This window comes from Falco biarmicus, chromosome 3 (assembly GCF_023638135.1).
Source record: "Falco biarmicus isolate bFalBia1 chromosome 3, bFalBia1.pri, whole genome shotgun sequence".
Classification (NCBI taxonomy): Eukaryota; Metazoa; Chordata; class Aves; order Falconiformes; family Falconidae; genus Falco; species Falco biarmicus.
Genome location: NC_079290.1, coordinates 110,381,954 through 110,402,326, shown reverse-complemented (window position 1 = coordinate 110,402,326; position 20,373 = coordinate 110,381,954). Strand labels below are relative to the sequence as shown.

The 20,373-nt window shown below is 54.4% G+C and overlaps 1 protein-coding gene across 2 annotated transcripts in view; it reads right to left on the bottom strand.

The window, feature by feature from the left end:
- Nucleotides 1–20,373, bottom strand: part of IGSF21 (immunoglobin superfamily member 21) — a 42,633-nt gene that overhangs the window by 4,029 nt on the left and 18,231 nt on the right. For both annotated transcript variants that reach the window (XM_056333366.1, XM_056333365.1), the window contains exons 2-6: nucleotides 16,707–16,819; nucleotides 8,743–8,864; nucleotides 4,470–4,588; nucleotides 3,961–4,076; nucleotides 3,255–3,702 (exon numbers count right to left, since the gene is read on the bottom strand). In XM_056333366.1, the coding sequence (XP_056189341.1) occupies nucleotides 3,255–3,702; nucleotides 3,961–4,076; nucleotides 4,470–4,588; nucleotides 8,743–8,864; nucleotides 16,707–16,819 (918 nt within the window). The remainder of the gene's footprint in view (nucleotides 1–3,254; nucleotides 3,703–3,960; nucleotides 4,077–4,469; nucleotides 4,589–8,742; nucleotides 8,865–16,706; nucleotides 16,820–20,373) is intronic.

The window sequence follows — 20,373 nt, the reverse complement described above, 5'->3', positions numbered from 1 at the left end:
AAGAAGGGATGTCAGCAGAGCCCAGTATCCTGTTGCCGGTGGGTGCCCTTGGCTGGGATTAATGGTGGTTTGATGAACGGTTGGGGGGTGGGGGGGCAGCACAGCGTGTGCCGGCCCGGGGGAGCTGAGGACTCGGTGATTGATGGACAGGCTGAGGGATGTCCACATGACTGATAGACAGGTACGAAAGGACCCTACAGGCAGATGAACGGGAAGACTGCGAGATTGATGGATGACTGTAATGGGATGCGTTGATGGTGAAGGACATACTGACTCGTCAAGCCCTCCTCTGCTCACAAACAGGGGTCAAGAGGGGTCAGGCTGGTTTGAAGCCACAGAGATGGGCTCCTCAGGAAAGCATCCCCAGGACAAGGTGGCCTTGGTGAATCGTGCCCAAGTGCTACTAGCATGGGAGACAGCCCCAGCGCCTTGCTGACACCAAATGCCAAGGACACAGCCCTGCAAAAAGGAGGGGACCCCTCTTCCCATGCTAGACTTGGGGTGCCCTTGGCTGGTGCAGTGAGGGGACAAGCAGTGATGCAGCCAGCCGTGGGGAGGTGGTGACACCATGCCAGGTCTGCTCCTTGCTCCCAGCTGGGTGGGGGTTGTGTGGATGTCCCTCCTGGCCATGGGTGGGATGGGACAGCCCCAGGAGCTGCCCGGTCTTTGCGTGGAAGGAGCTTTTTGCATGCTTGAAGGGGAAAACGGGCAGGAGGGAGGCTGTGCATCACCAAAACTGGCTGTGTCACCCTTTGCCTAGCTAAGCACCGCCATGGAGGGGACAGGCTGAGCCTGGATGTCACCCTGGCATGACACAAAGGGAAAAATAGCCACCAGAAAGCACATCAGTCTGTGGTGGTGGACACTGGCCTCTGGAAAGAGCATCCATGCCCCTGGATGTTCTGCAGGGACATGCGCCAGAGGCCGTGGCTGTGCACCTTGACTGCAACATCCATGCAGGATGCGGCCCTCCGGTGTTGGAGCAGGGTGGATGGACTGCAGAGGATTACACTGTGCTAGGGGTTGTACCGAAGGTTAGCGTTTTGGACCGAAGCAAGTGGCTTGTCTTAGTTTCAACGCAGTTTTTTTTGAGAGTGTATTATATATATAGTGTATATATACTTATAGATAGGGAGGGGGTTAATGGAGGATCTGCTGCCAAAACTCTGGGTGTGGATGGTGGTGAGGGGCACAGGCTGGAGGCATCTTAGGGGATGAGGGGGGCTGTGGATTTGGAAGGGGTGGTGTGGAGAAAGCTTTGCCGCTACAGCTATTGGAGCCACTGGGGAAGAATTAGCAAGCCATCAAGGTCTTGGCCTCATGGGGAGACCCAGAGGTGGACACCGAAGCCCGACGAGCTGCAGAAGGTGTGAAAATGCAGGACTTCAGTAATTTTTTGGCTGGTTGTATTCTGGGAGAGAGCTTTAATGCTCGTAGGGGAGGAACAGATAATGGAGGGCCCTCTATTAGCAAGAGAGCTGCTGCTCTCCTTGTTGACTGCCAACCTCCCGTTGACCTTCTCATCGCTGCCAGCCTCCCACTGATTGAGGTGGTTGATGAGCTGAAGAGAAGGAGCACCAGCACCGAGAGGCTTGTGCGCACTGAAGTCCGTGCCAAAGACAGGTGGAAAGCCAGCGGGGCAAAGGCCACCGGGAGCTGGTGCGTCACCACTGAGCCAGCCAGCTGAGTGTCCTACTTGGCCAGGAGCAGAGCCCAGTCTTCTCCACCCGGCTCGAGGGCAGGAAGGCTGGAGCAGCCTGCCCAGGAGGATGCCCTGAAGCTGAGGCAATCCCTTGCGGACAGCTCAGCCTCTTCGGGCGGGGAACCCGCAGAAGGTAGAGGAGCCCCAGCCAGGGTAGGAGATTGTGTGGGGCAAAATGAGAGGTCCCCACTAACCTGCTCACTGGCTCCCGTGGCCTCTTGAGTAGCTTCTGCTCCTCCAGCATCCTGGGCACGCTGGGAGCCAACGGGGAGACCCTGGCTTCAATCCCACCACCCTGTCACAGGGCCCCACCAGCCCCACAAGCTGCCCCTCTGCAGGGCTAACCTAGCCCCTCCCCACGGGGATGAGCTGGGTGGTGATGGCCAGCAAGGGTTATGGCATGTCCTTAGGTCTTCCGGGACCAGGTATAGATAAATGGAGGTGACATTACTATGGGGTGAAGGTGGCTCCCCCCTCCCCACAACAGGATCCCGGTCCAGAATTGCTCCTCCATCCCATCCCCTCCCAGGGTTACACCCCACAGGAGGTAACACTGAGGAGCTACCACCTCCCCACCTGCCCTGCAGGCACCACCAACACCAGGTCCCCCAACACAGCCCCCCCAGCTCCTCGCTCATCCCTACATCCAGCCCTGGCTCCCCCTAAAACCAGCTCCCCTGCCCTGGTCCTGCACCATCCCCCTGTATCCAAACACTCATCCCCTTCTCACCAAGGGGGCTTCTCCCAGCATAGACCCTCCAAAAGCTAGGGCTGTGTCCACATCAACCCCTGCCACTAACATTGCTGCCTTGCTCCGATACCCCAGGACCCTCAGTTCCCCCCTCCCAGCCCCACACACCACCCCAGGACCCCCACTGCCTGTGCCTACAGCCCCCTCCCTCCCAACCCCAGCCCTACGTCAACCCACAACCCCCACCCTATAGCATCCCCCATGGCTGGGGGGCCCTCAGCACCCCCTTCTGCAGGGAGGGGGCTTGCTGCCCTTTACAGGGCACCCTGAGGCTATAAGGACTTGGGTGGCAGCAGCCCCCACAGCCTCTTTACTTACCTTCCCCCATGCACAAGGGCTCTGCACCCCATAGACCCCATGACCCCCCCCCCCCCAAGCACCCCTACAGCTAGCACCCACCTCTGGCTCACCTCCCAAAACTGCCCTCGCCTTCCAGCACCCCCTTCTGCCCCGCACAGCTCCACCATGCTCTGGCTCACCTACACCACACAGCAAAACCCTTCTCTTGCCCGATGGACCCCCCCCAAAAGTCCCTGCCCTCCACCCTACATTTGGGGAGCCCTGGCAGCGCTGCCTCCTCTCATCGTGCAGTCCAACATGGCACCCTGCTTTGGCTGGCAAGGTGCCTGAAACCCCCCCGAAGAGAAAACCAAAAGTGCAAAAAAGCAAAAATAAAAGAGGGGAAAAAAAATGTTGCAAAAACCATTGCAACCCATTGCTAAAAAAAATCTGCAAAAAATAAAATAATTTAAAAAAAAAGTCAAGAAATCCCCCAAATTTATTCGCGGTGGCTGCGCTTACCAAGTGTCACCTCGGACTGCATGGGCATGGAGAGCGCCGGGTGCTTCACCTCGCAGCTGAAGAGCGCCTCGTTGTCAATTTGGGGGTTCAGGGTCCAGGTGAGGGTGGCCCGCGCCTCCACCGTCCCATCGCTGACGGGCGCGTGCGTGTGGCGGAAATAGTAAATGGGCTCCGCCACGTGCACCCACCGCGGGAATTCCCGGCTTACCACCGTTTCGGGGATGGTTTCGGTGACGGAACCCCGCTCGGCTGCCAGCCCCCGGGGGGGATCCACCGTGGCTGGGGGTCGCCCGCCTCCCACCTCTCCTTCGGCTGCCAGTGATTTCGGCACCTTGGTGTCATCCAGGTCGCGGTGAAGGAGGTTACGGGGTGCCCAGCTCCCGGCGCCGGCCGGCGGCTCCGGCAGTGGGGTGGCCTCGATGGGCTCCCCATCCCGTTTGAAGTAGACCTGCATGGGGACAAAAGGGGAGGTGAGCCCGGTGGGGACAGCCACTACCCCATACATCTTCAGCATCCCATCCCCTTGGGTAGCTTTGGATGGAGCCCCTTCCCAAAGTCCCCGTGGAAAGATGCTGCAGGGCAAGATTTCGGCAGCAGGCAGCTATTTACCTTATTTTGCCTCCAAAAGCAGCACATATTTTGTATATTTTTATATTTATGTTTGCTTCATATATACATATGGAAGATAACCTCCCCAGGGGCTCACCAGCGGGGCAGGCTTCCCACCAGAGACCACACACACCAGGGTGAAGTTCTGCGCCTGGTAGCGGCTGAAGGGTGCCGGTGTGTCAGCGGCGAGCACTGAGATGGAGGTCGGAGGAGCTGCCAGGAACAGAGCCGGGGCATTAGCATAGAATCCTTGACAGCCACCCATTTCCATGCTCATCCCCGTCCTCATCCCTGTGCCCATCTCCGTGCTCATCCCCGTCCTCATCCTTGTGCCCATCTCCATCCTCATCCCCGTGCCCGTCTCCATCCTTATCCCCGTACTCATCCCCATGCCCATCTCCATCCTCATCACCACGCCCATCTCCATCCTCATCCTTGTCCTCGTCCCCATCCTAATCTCCATCCCCATTCTCACCTCTGTCCCCATCCCTGTCCCCATCTCCATCCCCAGGGAGAGGAAAATGAGCCAAATCCCTGCTTTCCCCCCACCCTGCGCCCCCGCCATTGTTTCCCCTCCCGCCCCACCCAGCCGGGGGTTGCATTCACCCATCACATTGAGGAATATGTTCCCGGAGGCCAGGACCACTTTCTCCCGTGTGGCTCGGTCGTAAATCCCCACGTGACACTCGTAGGGACCGTTGTCTGAAATGCGAACCTCGGGGAGCCTGGGGAGGAGAGACAGGGCTCACCACTCGCTCCATCCCAACCCTGTCTTCCCGGGGGATGCAGCGGTCTGCATCCGGATATCAAGGCATCGGATGGGGTTGCTTTTTGCCAGCGACGGGGATCAATAAACTATTAATAACTGCAAAGGCTGCAGGAGAGAGCTGTGTAATGCGGTTTAGCAGCTGGAGTTTACCGGCACTGACAGCTCCTCGGGAGGGTAAGTAATTGCATTATTGAAAGGAGAAGTGTGCAGGAGGTAAAGGCACCGCCGAGAGCAAAAACCCACGAAGCATGGACAGTAAATGCCTGCGAAACGCCGATGTTAAAGGCTCAGCACCAAACATTACAGACCGCTTGGGTGATGCAATGGCTGTAGCAAAGCGTGGTGGATGAAAAGCATCAAAAGCCCAAACTCCAGAGCATGTTTCGATCAATATATTATCTACATTCTTTATATAGCTATAAAAAAAAACAAACCAGAGGAGAGGAAGAGACATGCAAAAGGATCAGTGCTGCTGGAGGTGGAAATGCTCACTTTGGCTGCAAAGGAGCCACTCTACTGAGCAGCAGCATCCCGTCCTGCCGGCTGGCAGCATCCCACCTCACCAGCAACCCACCTTGCCAGCCAGCATCATCCCACCTCGCCAGTCAACAGCATCCTGCCTTGCTGACCAGCATCATCCCACCTCACCAGTCAACAACATCCCACCTCACCAGCCGGCAGCATCCTGCCTCACTGGCCAGCAGCATCCCACCTTGCTGGCCAGCAGCATCTCACCTTGCCGGTCAGCACCATCCTGCCTCACCAGCTGGCAGCATTCCACCTTGCCAGTCAGCATGCCTTGCTGACCAGCATCATCCCACCTCACCAGTGGGCAGCATCCTGCCTTGCTGGCCAGCAGTGTCCCACCTTGCCGTCAGCAGCATCCCACCTCACCAGCCAGCAGCATCCCACCTTGCTGACCAGCATCATCCCACCTCACCGGTCGACAACATCCCACCCTGCCAGCTGGCAGCATCCTGCCTTGCCAGTCAGCAGCATCCCACCTCACCGGATGGCAGCATCCCACTTTGCTGGCCAGCAGCATCCCACCTCACCGGCCGGCAGCATCCCACCTTGCTGACCAGCAGCATTCCACCTCACCGGCCAGCAGCATCCCACTTTGCTGACCAGCAGCATCCCGCCTCACCGGCCAGCAGCATCATCCTGCCTTGCCAGCCAGAAGCATCCCACCACAGCAATAAGGATGGGGGCAATTCCTGCACGGAGCACCGGGCAAGCCACTCCCAGCTTACACCCCTGCTTTTCCAGGCAACCCCAGATGTGACTTGCGGGGCTTCCCCAGCCGGGGGGAAATCCAGTGCTGGTTTGCCGGATCCTTCCTGAAAGCCCCTGGCCGCCTTCCCACGCTGTCTCCTCATCGCGCGAGCCCCCCGCCAGCACAAACAAGCCCCTGTTGAAGTGAACAGTCGCTTGGCAGCTCCTCTGAATGGCCACAACGCTTTCGACTCAGCCTCCGCCATCTGTTCCAGCCTCTAATTACCCACGCACGGAGCGGGAAATCATCCACACCCTTCGTTAGTGGGGCGCAGGAGCGTTCGGTCCCTGCCAAGCTGGGGACCGTCTCCATCCCGGCAGCTGCCCCTTGCCACAAAGGACCAGCCCTTTGGGTCTGTGTGCAGATTTGGGTGTAAAATGGTCCTAATGGGGTTGGTTTGACATTTCTACCATCAGTGAGGACCAGGGAGAGGGGACCCTCAGCCCCGCAAAGGCAAACCGCCGCCTGTCGTGTCCTTTTGTGTCCTCTAAACACGCTGGAAATAAGGAAAGAAAATTATATAGATATGCATAAAGCAATGCCTTACTCGACGAGGGTGCGTTTTTAATCAGAGGAGGAGGAAAAAAAAATTAAAAAAAAAAAAAAAATCCAGGCTTGGATATCTCCCGGCTTTGCTCTTCACATCTGAGCAGGCGGCGTTCAAAGCCGGTATGAAAAGCGGCAGCGCCGGCAGCCCTCTGCGCCGCGCAGATAAGGGCTGCGCCGCCCGGGATAACGCTCCGTGGGACGGCACTGACGTGACCGTGCCATTACAAAGATTAAAAAAAAAAAGGAAAATACAGAAGGGTAAAATGAAAGGGGAGAGAAAAGCTGAGTGCAAACGGCTGGGAAGTGACTGACCTATCACCAAACCCTTCCTGATATTGCTCCTCTTCTTCACCAGAGCCGAGATAAGGCAGGACCCCCCCCACCCCCGGCAAGCAACAAGCCAATGATTCAGAAAAGAAGCTCTTTTTCATACCCTCTGAGAAATATCTCCTTTCTCCGCAGGCAAGTTGCTGTTTTCCTCTGAAAAAAGGCTACTGCGTGAAAAGACTTTTTACCGCGAACATCCCCGGCTCCACGGACGATTTGTCGGCACCGTGCCGACGATTACCGAGGCTTTTAAGTGCCTGGTCCTAGGGCAGTGAAATTTTCTGCTCACAAATTCTATTAGTTCTACAATACGTGGTGAAAGGGAGAAAACCAGAGGGTTTTGTGCCCCAAAAAATAAAGCAGCTGCTTTGCCTTGCCAGGACGGTGCAACATGAACGTGGCACGTCCTCGTCCCATGCCCAAGGGATGCTCGTGGTCTCCCGCTCCGTGCACAGGGGATGTTTTATTCCGGTTTAATTCCCAGCTTTCCTAGTGCTCCCTGCTAGAGAGGAGCAATGGCCAAACCCAGCGCCGAGCGAAACCACCGGGTTTATGGCAGGCAAGCGAGGCTGTTGGGTTAGGGGATGTGTAATCCCTTCGTGAAGCCGCCAAAATGTTCTTTGAACAATAATTAGTTGTGTCAGAAATTTGTACATCATCCGAGCGAGCAGCTGAGTGGATCCTGTGCTACACGGGGAAACAAAACTCAAGGAGCGGAGCAGTCCCTGAGCATCGCCTGAACATTGCCCTGAGTAACCTCTGAGCATCGCCTGAACATTGCCCTGAGCAACCTCTGAGCATTGCCTGGGCATTCTCTGAGCATCCCCCTGAGCAGCCTCTAATTCTGGCCCGAGCAACCCCTGAGACCTCTCTGAGCAACCTCTGAGCACGCCTTAAATCCCTGAGCATTTCCTGATCATCTTCCTGATCATCCCGAGCACCTCCTGCGCAACCTCTGAGCATCTCCTGACCCTTCAGAGCATCCTCCTGAACATCCCAAACAACTCCTGGGCATCCTCTGAGCATCTTCTGAGCCTCCCCTGAGCATCTCCTCTCCAGCCCCGCTTTCCTGCTTTTCTCCACTCTATATTCACGTTTATTCCCATGCAGCCCACCTAACACCCTTGCCCTTTCTTATAATAAAACAATAGCTCTGAGTGTAGCAGAAAAAAACAACAAAAAAACCTCCAGAAATTCAAATTTCCAAGAATTAGAAAGAATTTAGCACTCGCACACATGCTCATGCAATGGGACAAGCCCTTTCCAATCCATCCACGGACACTTGCAGGTGCAAAGCATCACATCACCTCGAGGAAACAACTGCATTTCCCCCACCGTACACAGAATTTTTATTATCCCATGCTGGGAAAAACGAGCTTTGAAATCCGATTAGCAAATTCTAATTTAAAAAGGGAACAAATAAAAAAAAAATTGCAAAAATAAATACTTCACCTCAGCTTTTTTTGCTTTGAATTAAGTCTCCCCGTGACTTTTTTTTTTTCAGGCTCCAGTTTTGTTTTTATAACACTGGCAATAAAGCAAGTGTGTAATTAGTAATAAAGCTGACACTCCTGCAAGTGATTTCGCACTTGGAAGAAAAGCAAAGACAAGCTTCCATGCTGCCTCTTTTATATATATATAGATTTTTTTTTTTCTTTTGGTTTGTTTTCCCAAGTCTGGTGTTTCTCTGCCCGTTTTCACCACTGGAAATCTCCACCAATGTCACCTTTTCCCCTGGGACAAGCAGGACTCTGGGGACAGACCTGGGCTATTTGGTGATGATAATTTCTTTGCAATGCGATGAATCCCCGCCGACTGCCAAAGGCGAGACGTTGAGTACTGCCCTAACACCCTCAACTACCCCAACATGGGGAAAAAATTCCTAAAAATCAGAAATTCCTAAAAATTGGCATTAAAAAGCAGCCGGCATCCAAAGGAGGCGACATAGGGTGACTTACCGCACGGTGGACTGGTAGACCAGATCCTCCCGCTTCCGATAATTTTCCATGTGTGAGAAATTGGTGGAGAACATGGCATCGAAGGTGAAGATCTTCTGCTTGATGGTCCCACCATCGGTGACCTGCCAAAAAACCAAAAAACCCAACCCCAACTCGTCTATGAGATGCTCACGGTCACCCTTGCAAACACGGGAGCAGCTCTGCACCCACTTTTTAAAGTTCTAAATTATTTTAAATTTTACTATCTTTATTTTTACACATTTTTTTTTAAATGTATTTTAAAATATTAATAGATTGTAACTTTAAAAATAGTTTTAATAGTTTCATTAAGAGCCAACAAATATTATTTCATTATTATGACCCTGCTGAGACTAAAACCTGCGTGGTTATCGCATCACCAACCCCTCTCTCCAGCCACTCACCAGGGTTGTAATTTTTAAGTGGAAAAAGGTTCTTTTTAGGAGCAGGGAAGGCTCGTTTCTTCCCTGTGTCCCTCAGCGCCTTCAGATTTATCTCCCCCTCTTGTGAGGTGCAAAGTTTAATACAAAACCAAGGAGGCAAAGGCAGAGGGCAGCGACGCAGAGGGGAGAGGTGCATTTTGGGGCTAAACCACCTCAGATTGATCCATTAGTGGGTTAGAATAGTCATTTTTTTAAAAAAACAAACCAGGTGCATGAAAAAAGGGATTTGGGGGATTAACTCCCCCAAACCCAGCATCTCCCAGGGAGAAGCCCCCCTCTCCCCACCCAGCGCTTCTCACCCCACTTGGGCAAAATCCAACTTTGATTCCAGATTTTCTCTTTCTCCCCCTTTTTTTTATGGCAAAAAGGCCAGGGGCAGGGGGCAGGAAAAAAGCTGACACTAAAACCACCTCTTCAGATTTATTTGCCGAGGCTGAGGCTTTTATTGCAAAGAAAATACACACTGGCACGGATGCGGGATAAAGAATTGCAAGACAAATTATCGTAGTTGTAAATCTCTGGCCTTGGGAACGATGGGAAGTTTTCAAGGACGCGCCTGATTTTTCCCGACTTTTATTTACACCCTGGGGTGGGTTTGGGGAGAAGCCTCCAAGCTGCTCCCGGATCGAGAAGCAATTTGTGGATCATCTCAAAGAGTTTTCCAGGGATTATTTTGGGGATGCAACAGAGCCAGCTGCTGCACGGAGGGATGCTCTGGGGAAGGGGAGCGGTGGAGGTGATGCCCCATGGACCAAGCCACGGTTCCCTGGCACATCTGGACAGCTGTGGGCAACGCCAGGAAACATTGAGCCAGATCCAAGGATGGGAGTGCAAAAATGCAGCTCCAAGCATCGCTCCTGCCACTGCTCACCCCCCAGGACCCCCTGCATCCCCCCAGGGATGCACAGCAAGGGAAGATGCCCCAGCCCTGTCGCATCCTCAGGGGATTACAGGCAGTTAATAGGCTCCTATGAAAAGGCACATAAAAAATAGTCTCTTCCCAGGGATTAGACCTACTTTTAGCCTTTTATCTGTGCCCTGGGGTCGATTTTTTTGGAGAGGAGCTACATACAAAATTGCAGGTGAACCCATGGGGGGGGGGGGTGTGGGGGAGCAGCCAAGCCCAACGCTTCTTGCTGGGGAAAAAAAAAAAAAGGACGAGAATTCAGCAGCAGCTGACGGTGACTGCCCCAGATTGCGCCCACCCTGAGGAGTGGGAGGAGAAGGGGCACGGGGAGCAGAAAAGGCACGTTTAAGCAGCGCGAGGCTGCCTGCTGCATTATTTATAAACCCCAGTAAAAATCTTATTTCTGACACAAACCCGGCGATTGCCACAGCGCAGGGATACTTTAACCCCCGGCTCCTTCCCACCCCCACAGGGGCAGCCCCCTCCTGCCTCTCCCCCCGATGCACTTCAGCTGGCCGGCGACCTGCTGCCCCCAGATAACGCTGGCACCATTCGTGTCGCCGCAGCCTCTCGCCGGGATGCTCGGTGGGCTGCATAAGCACTGGGGAGCGATGCACAGGAGGGCGAGGGGGTGGCGGGGAGGGGCTCTGGAGGGTGAGGAGGAGGACTCCACAGCACCCTGGGGAGCAGGGCTGGGCTCTGCTCCAGCCACCTGTACCCACTCCTGCCCTGGGACTGAATGCAGCCCCTTTGCCGAGCAAATGCAACGAGCACTTGCTATGGCAAGAGGGAAAATACCCTGAAGGGGCTGCAAGGGGCGACTGCAGCACTGCAAGGGGTGACCGCAACGCTTAGCGTGCTGTAAGGGGTGACTGCAACGCTGCAAGGGGCAACTGCAATGCTGCAAGGGTGACTGCAATGCTTAGCGTGCTGTAAGGGGCGACTGCAACACTGCAAGGGGTGACTGCAACAGGCAACTGCAACGCTTAGTGCGCTGTAAGGGCGACTGGGCGACTGCAACACTTAGTGTGCTGCAAGGGGCGACTGCAACGCTGCAAGGGGTGGCTGCAACGCTCAGTGTGCTTCAGTGGGCAGCACCAGCGTGTGCAGCATCCCCTGGCTGCACCCAAGCCCATGCCACAGCCATGGAGAGAAACGCATCATGTTAGAAAACCCCTTTTTTAGATTTTTTTTCTCATTCCCCCCCAGCCCGCTTGAGCACCTGCATTTAGCTTGGCTAGTTGAAATCCCTCCTCCTGCCCTGCCCTGGCTGGAGCACTCAGTCCCACCTTGCTCAGAGCCACCCCAAACGCTGCCACTGGCAAATCTGCTTTCCAAAAAATACAAAGCAGTTCATATATCTGCCCAAACCCAGATGCTTTGGATCCCAGAATGAAGATCACAACCTGACTCCATCCCCCAAAGGGCAGCACCCACGCCGACACCCCCCTCTCCAGCATCGCTAAACCACGTGCACGAGCAAATCAATATTGCACGAGGGTTGTGCAATTTTGGGAGGCGCAGCCCGAGCTCCCCACTGCCGCGCCGGAGCGATGCCCTCTCCCAGCGGTAATAGAAAGCTCAATAAACTCTGCTGATGCTTGTGACCTTCTCTCCCTGCCTGAGCATGAGGAATTAAGAGAGTTCCCCATACTGACATTTAAATTATCATCTCCGAGGCGCAGAGACGACCCAGCCGGCGTGTAGATGAATGGCACAAGTCAGACCTCGCGCAGCCACCGGCCCGAGATCTCTCCATCAGCAGCTTTGCTCAGATTTTAGAGAATTTCTCCCCAGCTGTAAAACTTCAGTTTTTTCCCTAAAGGGAAACAGGTTTATAAATTGGAGGCACAATCCCCTGTAAATTGGCTTGGTTTGAAAATTTGGAGGGGGGATGCAAATTTCTGGGAGATGTTGTGCAGGAGCGAGAGGTGATAAGCAGCATCCCGGTGCCTGCAGCCTGGCTGCTCCCAAGCATCCCCGACCCAGCACCCCCAAACCTGCCAAGGCTCCGGGCTCTTCTAGCAGCACCGGACGGTGCAGGAAGGGCTGGCAACAGCCTCAGTGTGCCGGGTGCCCTTCGCTTGGCTCCTCCACCCCGTCTTCCCCCCCCTCTGGAGCCAATGCTGCTCTGAGCAGTGACTTTATCACTGTCACCAGCAACATTTCCCACTCGGAGCCACCGTGGGAGACGCCGGCCGGAGCTGTAACGTCTCATTTCCCCTAATGGGCAGTGGCAGAGGAAGCCCCTGCGGGGACTGCACTTTGTCACCATCGATCAGGCGGCTCCAAGTGGCACTGCCGACATCTGTAAAGCATCAGCCCCCACTTGCTGTTGCCGCGGGTTTTGGAGGCCCCCTGGCCTTCGCCAGGAGGGGACCAGCCTGATGAGCTCCTCCGTGGAGCAAAACGCTTTGCAATCCCCATGCACCGAGCCGGGGAGCTTAAAAACCAGGAGCTGTTGCATGAAGGATGGGGAGAACGGCTTGCAGGGGGGATCGGGGGACCTGCAGGGTCCTGGGGTGCATCCCCTCACCTGCAAAGGCCACGTTAATGCGTGCTATGGAGCTAAGTGCTCATGCATGGGTGCTACGGAAAGTGATGCTTGTGCACTGTGGGTGCTACAATGAGCAATGTGCACCATGGGGACTATGGAGAGAAACACCTGTGTATGATGGGTGCTACAGAGAGCAATGTCCATGCACCATGGGTGCTCAAGAGAGCCATGCCCACACACCATGGGTGCTACGGAGAGCAATGCCTGTGTACCACGGGTGCTACGGAGAGCAATGCCCATGCACCACGGGTGCTATGGAGAGCAATGTCTGTACACCATGGGTACTACGGAGAGCAATGTCTGTGTATCATGGGTGCTACGGAGAGTAATGCCCATGCACCATGGGTGCTCAGAGAGCCATGCCCACGCATCATGGGTGCTATGGAGAGCAATGCCAACGCACCATGGCTGCTACAGACAGCAATGCCAACGCACCATAGCTGCTACAGACAGCAATGCCCAAGCAAGGGCACTGCCGACAGCAACACCAGCCGCAGTTCTGCGGTTATTTTCCTTCTTCCTAATTAGACTGAGCACCAAACTCTAATTAATTGAGGCAGAGTGACTGCCCCCAGACCCGAGGGCTCCCCTCCACCCCCGGCTCTCACTGCCATACATCCCCACGCCAAGCCCCCAGCCCCCACCCGGCAGCGGGACGGCAAGCGTGGGAGCACGGCTCTCCACCAGGGAACCACGCTCGACCCCTGCCTGCCACCAAAAATCTGCAAAACACTTTTTTGCAATTACCACCACCTTGCCCGAGCCCCCGGCTGCGTGTACAGGCTGGCTGCTGCCGGCTGCCTGCTTCCCTGGCACTGCCAGATGTCTGTACAGAGCCAGAACAGACACTCAGAGGATTTACCCTCCCTCTCCCGCTCCTGTATTATGATTTCTTTTTTTTTTAGAGCTCTGCACTGCTGCAAAAAGTAATTTTCTCCCTCCCCATCCTTTGCCGCGGCGTGGCAGTGACCATACTAATCAGGTCTCGAGCACGACCCCCAAGACGCCTGCGATGGGAGGCAGCTAACAGCCTGACAGCTCCGAGGCTTCCCGGACTCATTACAAGCTCGTTTGCAAGGATGCCACCACCCTTGTCTCCTGCAAGGGTTTTCGGGCCCTTGACTAAGGCACAAGAGGTTCAGACCCATGTCTGCACATGTTCTCAGGCAAATCACACCTTCTGGAGATGAATTTAGCGTGGAGGGGGGTGGCTGAATATTAATTAACACCTCTGCAGATGGTAGGTGTTGCTGTTTACACCGTGAAAAAGCCCCTTTGCTCATCCCGGGTCTCCTTGAGTCTTCTGCATTTCAAGTGACCTGGAGTGGCGGCTCAAGCCCAGGGGGTTTTCTGGCCTGAGAAAAAGGTTGTCCCTTGCTGTCACCCCCGCTCGCTGGCCCAGGGGCTCCAGGGGAATTGCTGGAGAGGGGTTCTGGGGGTGCTGGTTTGCAGCACGGTGCTGCTCGGCAGGGTTTTACCCACCTTACCCGTGGTAAGGAGCCCCTCCGTGCCTCACAGCCTTCAGCTGCGCTGCCTGTGCGCCCTCCCCGTCGGTTAATGCATGCACCCCGATGTGCTGGGCATGCACCCCAGGGCTTATGCGTGCTCCTGATGGGTTATGCACACCCCCCAACCGTTTGTGCACGCATCCTGATGGGTTCTGCATGCCCCAGATGAGTTACACACGCATCCCAACGGGTTACGCATACACCCTGATGGGTTATGCACACACCCCGATGTGCTACGCATGCATCCTGATGGGTTATACATACTCCTGAGGAGTTATGCACTCATCCTGGGGGTTAATGCGTGCACCCCTGCGGGTTAGGCACGCTCCCAACAGGTTATGCACGCACTTTGATAGGTTATACACGCACCCTGATGAGTTATGCATCCACCCCATGGGTTATGCACGCTCCTGACGGGTTGTGCCCACACTTTGATGAATTATGCATGCTCCTGTTGAGTTAACACAAGCACCCCACAGGTTATGCGCCCACTCTGCACCCTGATGGGTTATGGCTGCACCCCAAGGGCTATGGATGCATCCCATGCCCTACACCAAACTGCTGCCGTCAAGTTTGCTGCTGCACTCCCTCTCTTTTGCCTTCCTCCCCTCCATGCAACCTGATGTGCATCCCTGGAGCAGCTCTGCACCTTCAAACTCAATGAGCTGACTCTGCTCCCCGTAAAATAAACCAAGGGAAACCGGCGCCCCAGCGGGTCCCCACACCACCCGGCTCCGCTCCTCCAGCACCACGCACAAAGACGCCGTTAGGATGATTTACAAATGGTATAAATATAACTCTGCAGCCCCAGCATCTCCACCCTGGCTTGGCCGAGACCATCCATCACCTCCTGCATGGGGAAGCTGTGACTGGCACTTTGGGCAGCTGCAAAACTCCCTGTGTGAGACAAGAAAGGGGGGGAAAAAGGCAAAAACCCCCTAAAATCAGGAGGGAATTTGGGAAATCCTGAGATGCTCTATGAAAACACCAACTTTCTGAATGCGGAAAGCTCCCTGGGAAAGGAGAAAGAGGAGAGGGAGTAAAAAACCTGGAAGAAAGGGGGATTTGCGGTGAGAAAAAGAAAAGCTGGGTTATTTTTTCCCCTCCTGCTCTCTCTGTGCTTTCTCAGAGCGTAATTTGCTCGGCCGCCCCGGCGCGTCATCCTCTCGCCGAGGGCTCCAGCATCCCTCTGCGCAGGGGGGATTATGCAAATCCAGCCCCAGCTTGCAAGAAAGTGGGTTAATCCAATATTACCGAGTGGAAAAGGGAAGGAAAAACCTGGTGGAGACGGCAGCACCAGCAGAAGGAGCACCAGGCAAAAAAACTCCTCGCCAAAATAAGGGGGAGACAAAGACAATTGCAAGCTGTAATTCAGGGTTCAGGACAGTGTTTGGTTTATATTTTCATATTTCCCTGCTTGTATCACTTACACACGCAAACACAGGTATTTATAGCAAACAATGGCCAGGACTCGATGGAAATACTCCCGTGCATGCACCACGCTCCGGGAACTGAATATACATCAGTCCGGAGAGCACCTTTTCCTATTTATACACCTGCCTGGATGCAAGGAAGAGCTTTAAGGCAGAGATGCTCCTTGTTTAGGGAGCAGAGAGATGACAGTAAAACCATGAAAAAATACCCTCTGGTGAAGGGCAGCCGTTTCATCCCACGCCACCAGCCCAGCTAGCTTGCTCTTCGCCTCCTCCGTAAGCAAACGTGCAAGCAAAGAGCCGAGTTTTTCTCATCCTGGAAAAGTTCAAGCTGTCTCCGATCAGACCACCATGGGGGTTTTATTTTTGTTTGGCAGCTTATCCTGAAATTCCCCAGAAAAAACCAAACCCACTGCTCTGGACCATTATAGCTGAGGCTGGATCCAGGCTTGGTGCAGATGGGAGCGATACTGGTAGGGGGGAAAAGCTACAGCCTCCAACGCCCCCCTCCCCAGATAAAACCAGATGCTCCAAGTCCAGATCAGCATCCTACATCTGTGAGTGTTTTGGGGACAGGGATGGGAAGGGGCAAGTTTTTTTGGGGAGGCTTGAAGAGCCCAGCACTGCTCCCAAGCCCCAAACACCCTCAATTTCACATCATTTCCCATGTTGCACGAAAACCACCCTCTTTTTTACATCGTTTCACACTCAACATGCAAATTCTCTTTGCACAGCGGTGCTGACCCCAGCCCCTGGCTCCCCAAACCCAACTAGCACCAACCCTGGGTGCAAAGCCCCCAGCACCAAACTGAGCCTGCCAACCCCAAATCCACCCAGAAAAGGTAACAGAACACCTGGAAAAAGCCTCCTGGAGCCCTCCAGATGACTGCAAAACCATTTTACATCTTTCCCCACCCAGGTTTTTCAAAGGCCAGCCTGCCAGCCTGCTCCACCGCATCGATATTCCCGTCAGCGAGAGCGCCGTCTGCCTTTCTCTCCACCATCCAGCCTTGACCTTCTGTTGTACAGGAGCAAAGCAGGCGGGTGGCTTCGTGTCCCTGTCCCCAAGGGCAGGGAAGAGGCACCGGCACCGCTTACCCGGTACCAGACGATCTCCCGCATCTTCCCATCTGTCTTGAAGTTGCATTTCAGAGTGACGGCATCTCCCACCACCACGGGTGGCAGCGGCTCGATGCTGACCGTCAGGTAGGCTGGAAAAGTTAAATAAAAAGGAGAAAAAAAAGAGATGTGAGCTGCTGGGTAAGAATGGTGCAGGGGGTTAAAACACTGTTCTCCTATAGTTTTACAGGATTAATAATACTCTGCCATGGGGAGCAAACGCTGGCTGCAATCCACGTAGAGGTAACACATGGGCAAGCCCATCACTGTGGCATCTTGCCCCCTTGCAGCGATGGATTTTGCCTGCTCCCAACGCACCAGCAAGGTACGAACTGGAGAAAATCCTTCCTGACCTAATTTACCAGCTTATGGCACCAAACTGCAAGGACTGACGGTTTTGCTGCTTCTCTCCCCCCAGCTTTGCAAAAACTGCCCATGTTGGCCCCAAATACACCCTGGGCGGCCGGATTTTGAGGCTCGTCTTGGTCCACGCACAAAGCTCTGAGCCCCCCAGCCCCCCTCTCCTGCCTGCAAGCTCAAGCCCATCCTTCCTATGAAAATATTGGCTTCCACTTCCCCTCCACCATCATCGCTCCACACCGGTTCCCTCCCCATCGCAGACCAAGGTCCTCCACCCCGCGCTTGCTTTAAAACCCTCTTAAATGACTTATTCCTTACGGGAACGGGTCCAACAGATTCATCAGAGGATGTGCAAAGCCCAACCTGTGGTTTTACAGCCCAGCTCTGGCCGACAGCCTGCCCCCTCCCCATCTCCCCCAGCGCTGGATGCAGGATCTGTCCTTGCAGCAGAGGGAAAATCAGAGCCCGGGTGGTTCCGTCTGGCCGTTTTCTCCCTGTTTCCCCTCAATTTGCTGCAAAGCTATTGCAGGAGCACAGAGCAGCCGGGGTCGGGAGGGCAGGCAATTGCATTTCTATTTTATTTTCCTCTATTTCCTCTGCTGCTCGAAGATGCCAGATTGACAGCCTGCCAGATCCCAGCCTTTCTTTAGCACCATCGCCCAGACCGCACCCATTCCACACCATCTGCAACCAAGGAACCCCAAAACAGCCCTTAACCCACTGCAGAAATCCATATTATTATTATTTTTTTTAATTACTGCTTGCATCAGGTGGAACAGCAACATAGGAAAAGCTCAGAGCACCTGGAAAACGGCAGCAGGTTTGGAAATGGGGCTGCAGGAACCGAGGCTCCTTTGCAGAAGACGCCCCAAAAGAGGGGAAGGTGACTTTATACAACCCACTGCCAGCAATACGAGGCTTGCATCACTTGTAAAACAAGTTGCCGGTGTTTTGGCAATAAATCTCAGCCACGACCTGTGGGAGAGCACGCTGCACGCCCACGTGCCTACTGCAACAGCAAGGCAGCGTGGCCCAGCATATTGAACACGGGGCTCTAAAAGTGAAGAAGCCCTCTTTGTGCTGCTTTTTGGGGGGGCTGCAACAGCAGGTTTGCTGCTGCAACCGGCTGGATTCAAGGAAATTTGGAAAAAGGGGATTTTTTTGGGGTGGCGGGGAGTACTGGAGAGTGCTTTGCATCACTACACAGCATGCACACGGGGAACAGCAGCACCAAGCAGGGATGGGGAGTAAATTAAAGGCTGTTTTCAGCCCTGAAAAAGTGCACAGCAAGATGGATTTTAATATTGCACCTCTGCAACCCCAGCCTGACACCTTCCTCCTTGCTCACAGCAATCCAAATCCTCGCCAGCAGCTACCACCCTCATTCGGGACCAGCTTCTTTCCAGCCTCTCTCCTTGGCTGGACAGGGTTTATTTTAGCAGGCTAAAGTGGGGATTAATTCCTGGTGGCTGCCGACGCAGCACGCGGGCCCCTCAAACGGGGGGCTTTGCAGATATGGAGAGGCTGCGGTGGGTGAGCGGAGCGAGAGGAGGAGCGGGAGGGATGCGGGGAAGGTCAGGTGAGGTCTCGCAGCGGGTGCCCCAATTCCCCCGCTTCGCTTTTGACATTTCCAAAAGCGAGATGAGCAACAGGCATGAAAGCAAAGGGAGGGGGACGAGCAAACAGTTTGCAGCACAATGGCATCTGCCCAAAGGAAATCCAGGATGGATTCATGCCGGGGATGAAGCTCCCATGTGTGCAGAGAAGCTCTGCCTCTTCATCAACCAGCGCTGGGAGCCTCTGGGCGAGATTACATCTCCCTCCTGCCCCCGGCGCAGATCAGCGGGGCGATTAAATAAAGCTGGCGGCAGAAGCGATGGGTGACAAAGACAGAGTTAAGATTGCATTTTCCCTCGTGCCTGCAATTTACCGAGATACAGGAGTACCTGGCTCTTAACTGCAGCATCTCCAGATGGTTCCCCATCCCTCTTCCTGTGGCTTTGTCCTTCAGACCCTGTGCACAGCAGTGGGGAGCCAGGAGCATCCCCACCCCCGTCCAGCCAGGATTTGGTAGTGTTTAGACCATCTTCTGATGGTTGGTGGCTTTTTAAAGTAAAAAATTGCCAAGCTTGGGGTGGTCCCAGCCACCAACCTCCACTCACGTGCAGCAGCTGCATTGGCCCAAGCATTTATCCAAGCAAATTCCCCACACACATCCCCAACCTGCACCTTCTAGATGGCCCAAAAAAACATCAAAAAGGGCTTTTTTATTTTTGCTCTGCTCCCTCCGCATGCTGCAAATCCATTTTGAGATGGCAATGGGGCTGCAGCCCACCAGCTCCCACCGCTCCACCAAGTAATGCAGGCTCGGCTGTGCTGGGAGGACACTGGTCCTTACCAATACCAGAGTGTAACCACAGGATGCTCCTGAGCTTCTCCTGAGCAGATCCTGCACGGCAAAGCCGATGCTCTGGAGCTCCAGGATTTATTGCACCAGTGCCGTGGGGGACAGGGATGGGACAGGGGGTTGATGATGGAGCCCCAGCAATGCCTGGAAATGGATGGAAGGTGGAAATTCACCCAGCTGAAGAGCAACAGCTGCCCAAATGCTGAGCAAAACCATCCCAGAAGATGGGAAAAGAAGGAAGGAAAGAGCATGATCAGGAGAGCAGAGAGAAACAGATGCGCAGTCCCCAGAAGAGCCAGCCCCCCAAATGCTAAGGATGTGCGTAGGGGCGGGGGAAAAGCAGGGAAAATAAAGCCAGGTGCCAAAAAATAAAGCAGGAATCCAGATGGAGCTGTCCAAAACCTGCTGTTTTGCTGTGGTTGTGTGAATCTCATCCCCCATCCCCCCCCTGCCTTTTGCTTTCCGACAGTGGAGGATTGCAAAGTGTCACCACTCCTCAAAATCCCCAGTTTGGTCCTTTTTCTGGATTTTTATGGGTAGAAGAAACCAGCGGTTACAGGTACTGCTGAATTTTAAAGGCTATTTAAATGGGGCTGAGCATCAGATTTGCACCTCCAAAGGAGGAGCCCAATCCAACATCTCCATCATCCTCTGCATTATCAGCATCCCAAAGGCAGCTCCGAAACCCGAGGCTCCTCTCCTTCCCCTTTGCTCTTTTTAAATAAGACATATTTCATAGAAAAAGCTGTGCCGGGCCACCCTCTGATTAGATTCTGACCTATGGAAATTCAGCCCTCTGATTAGATCGCATCCCTGGGGAGAAAAGAGTATTTTTGCTAGTGAGCAGTGGGAACTCTTGCGACATCCAGTTTAAGAGAA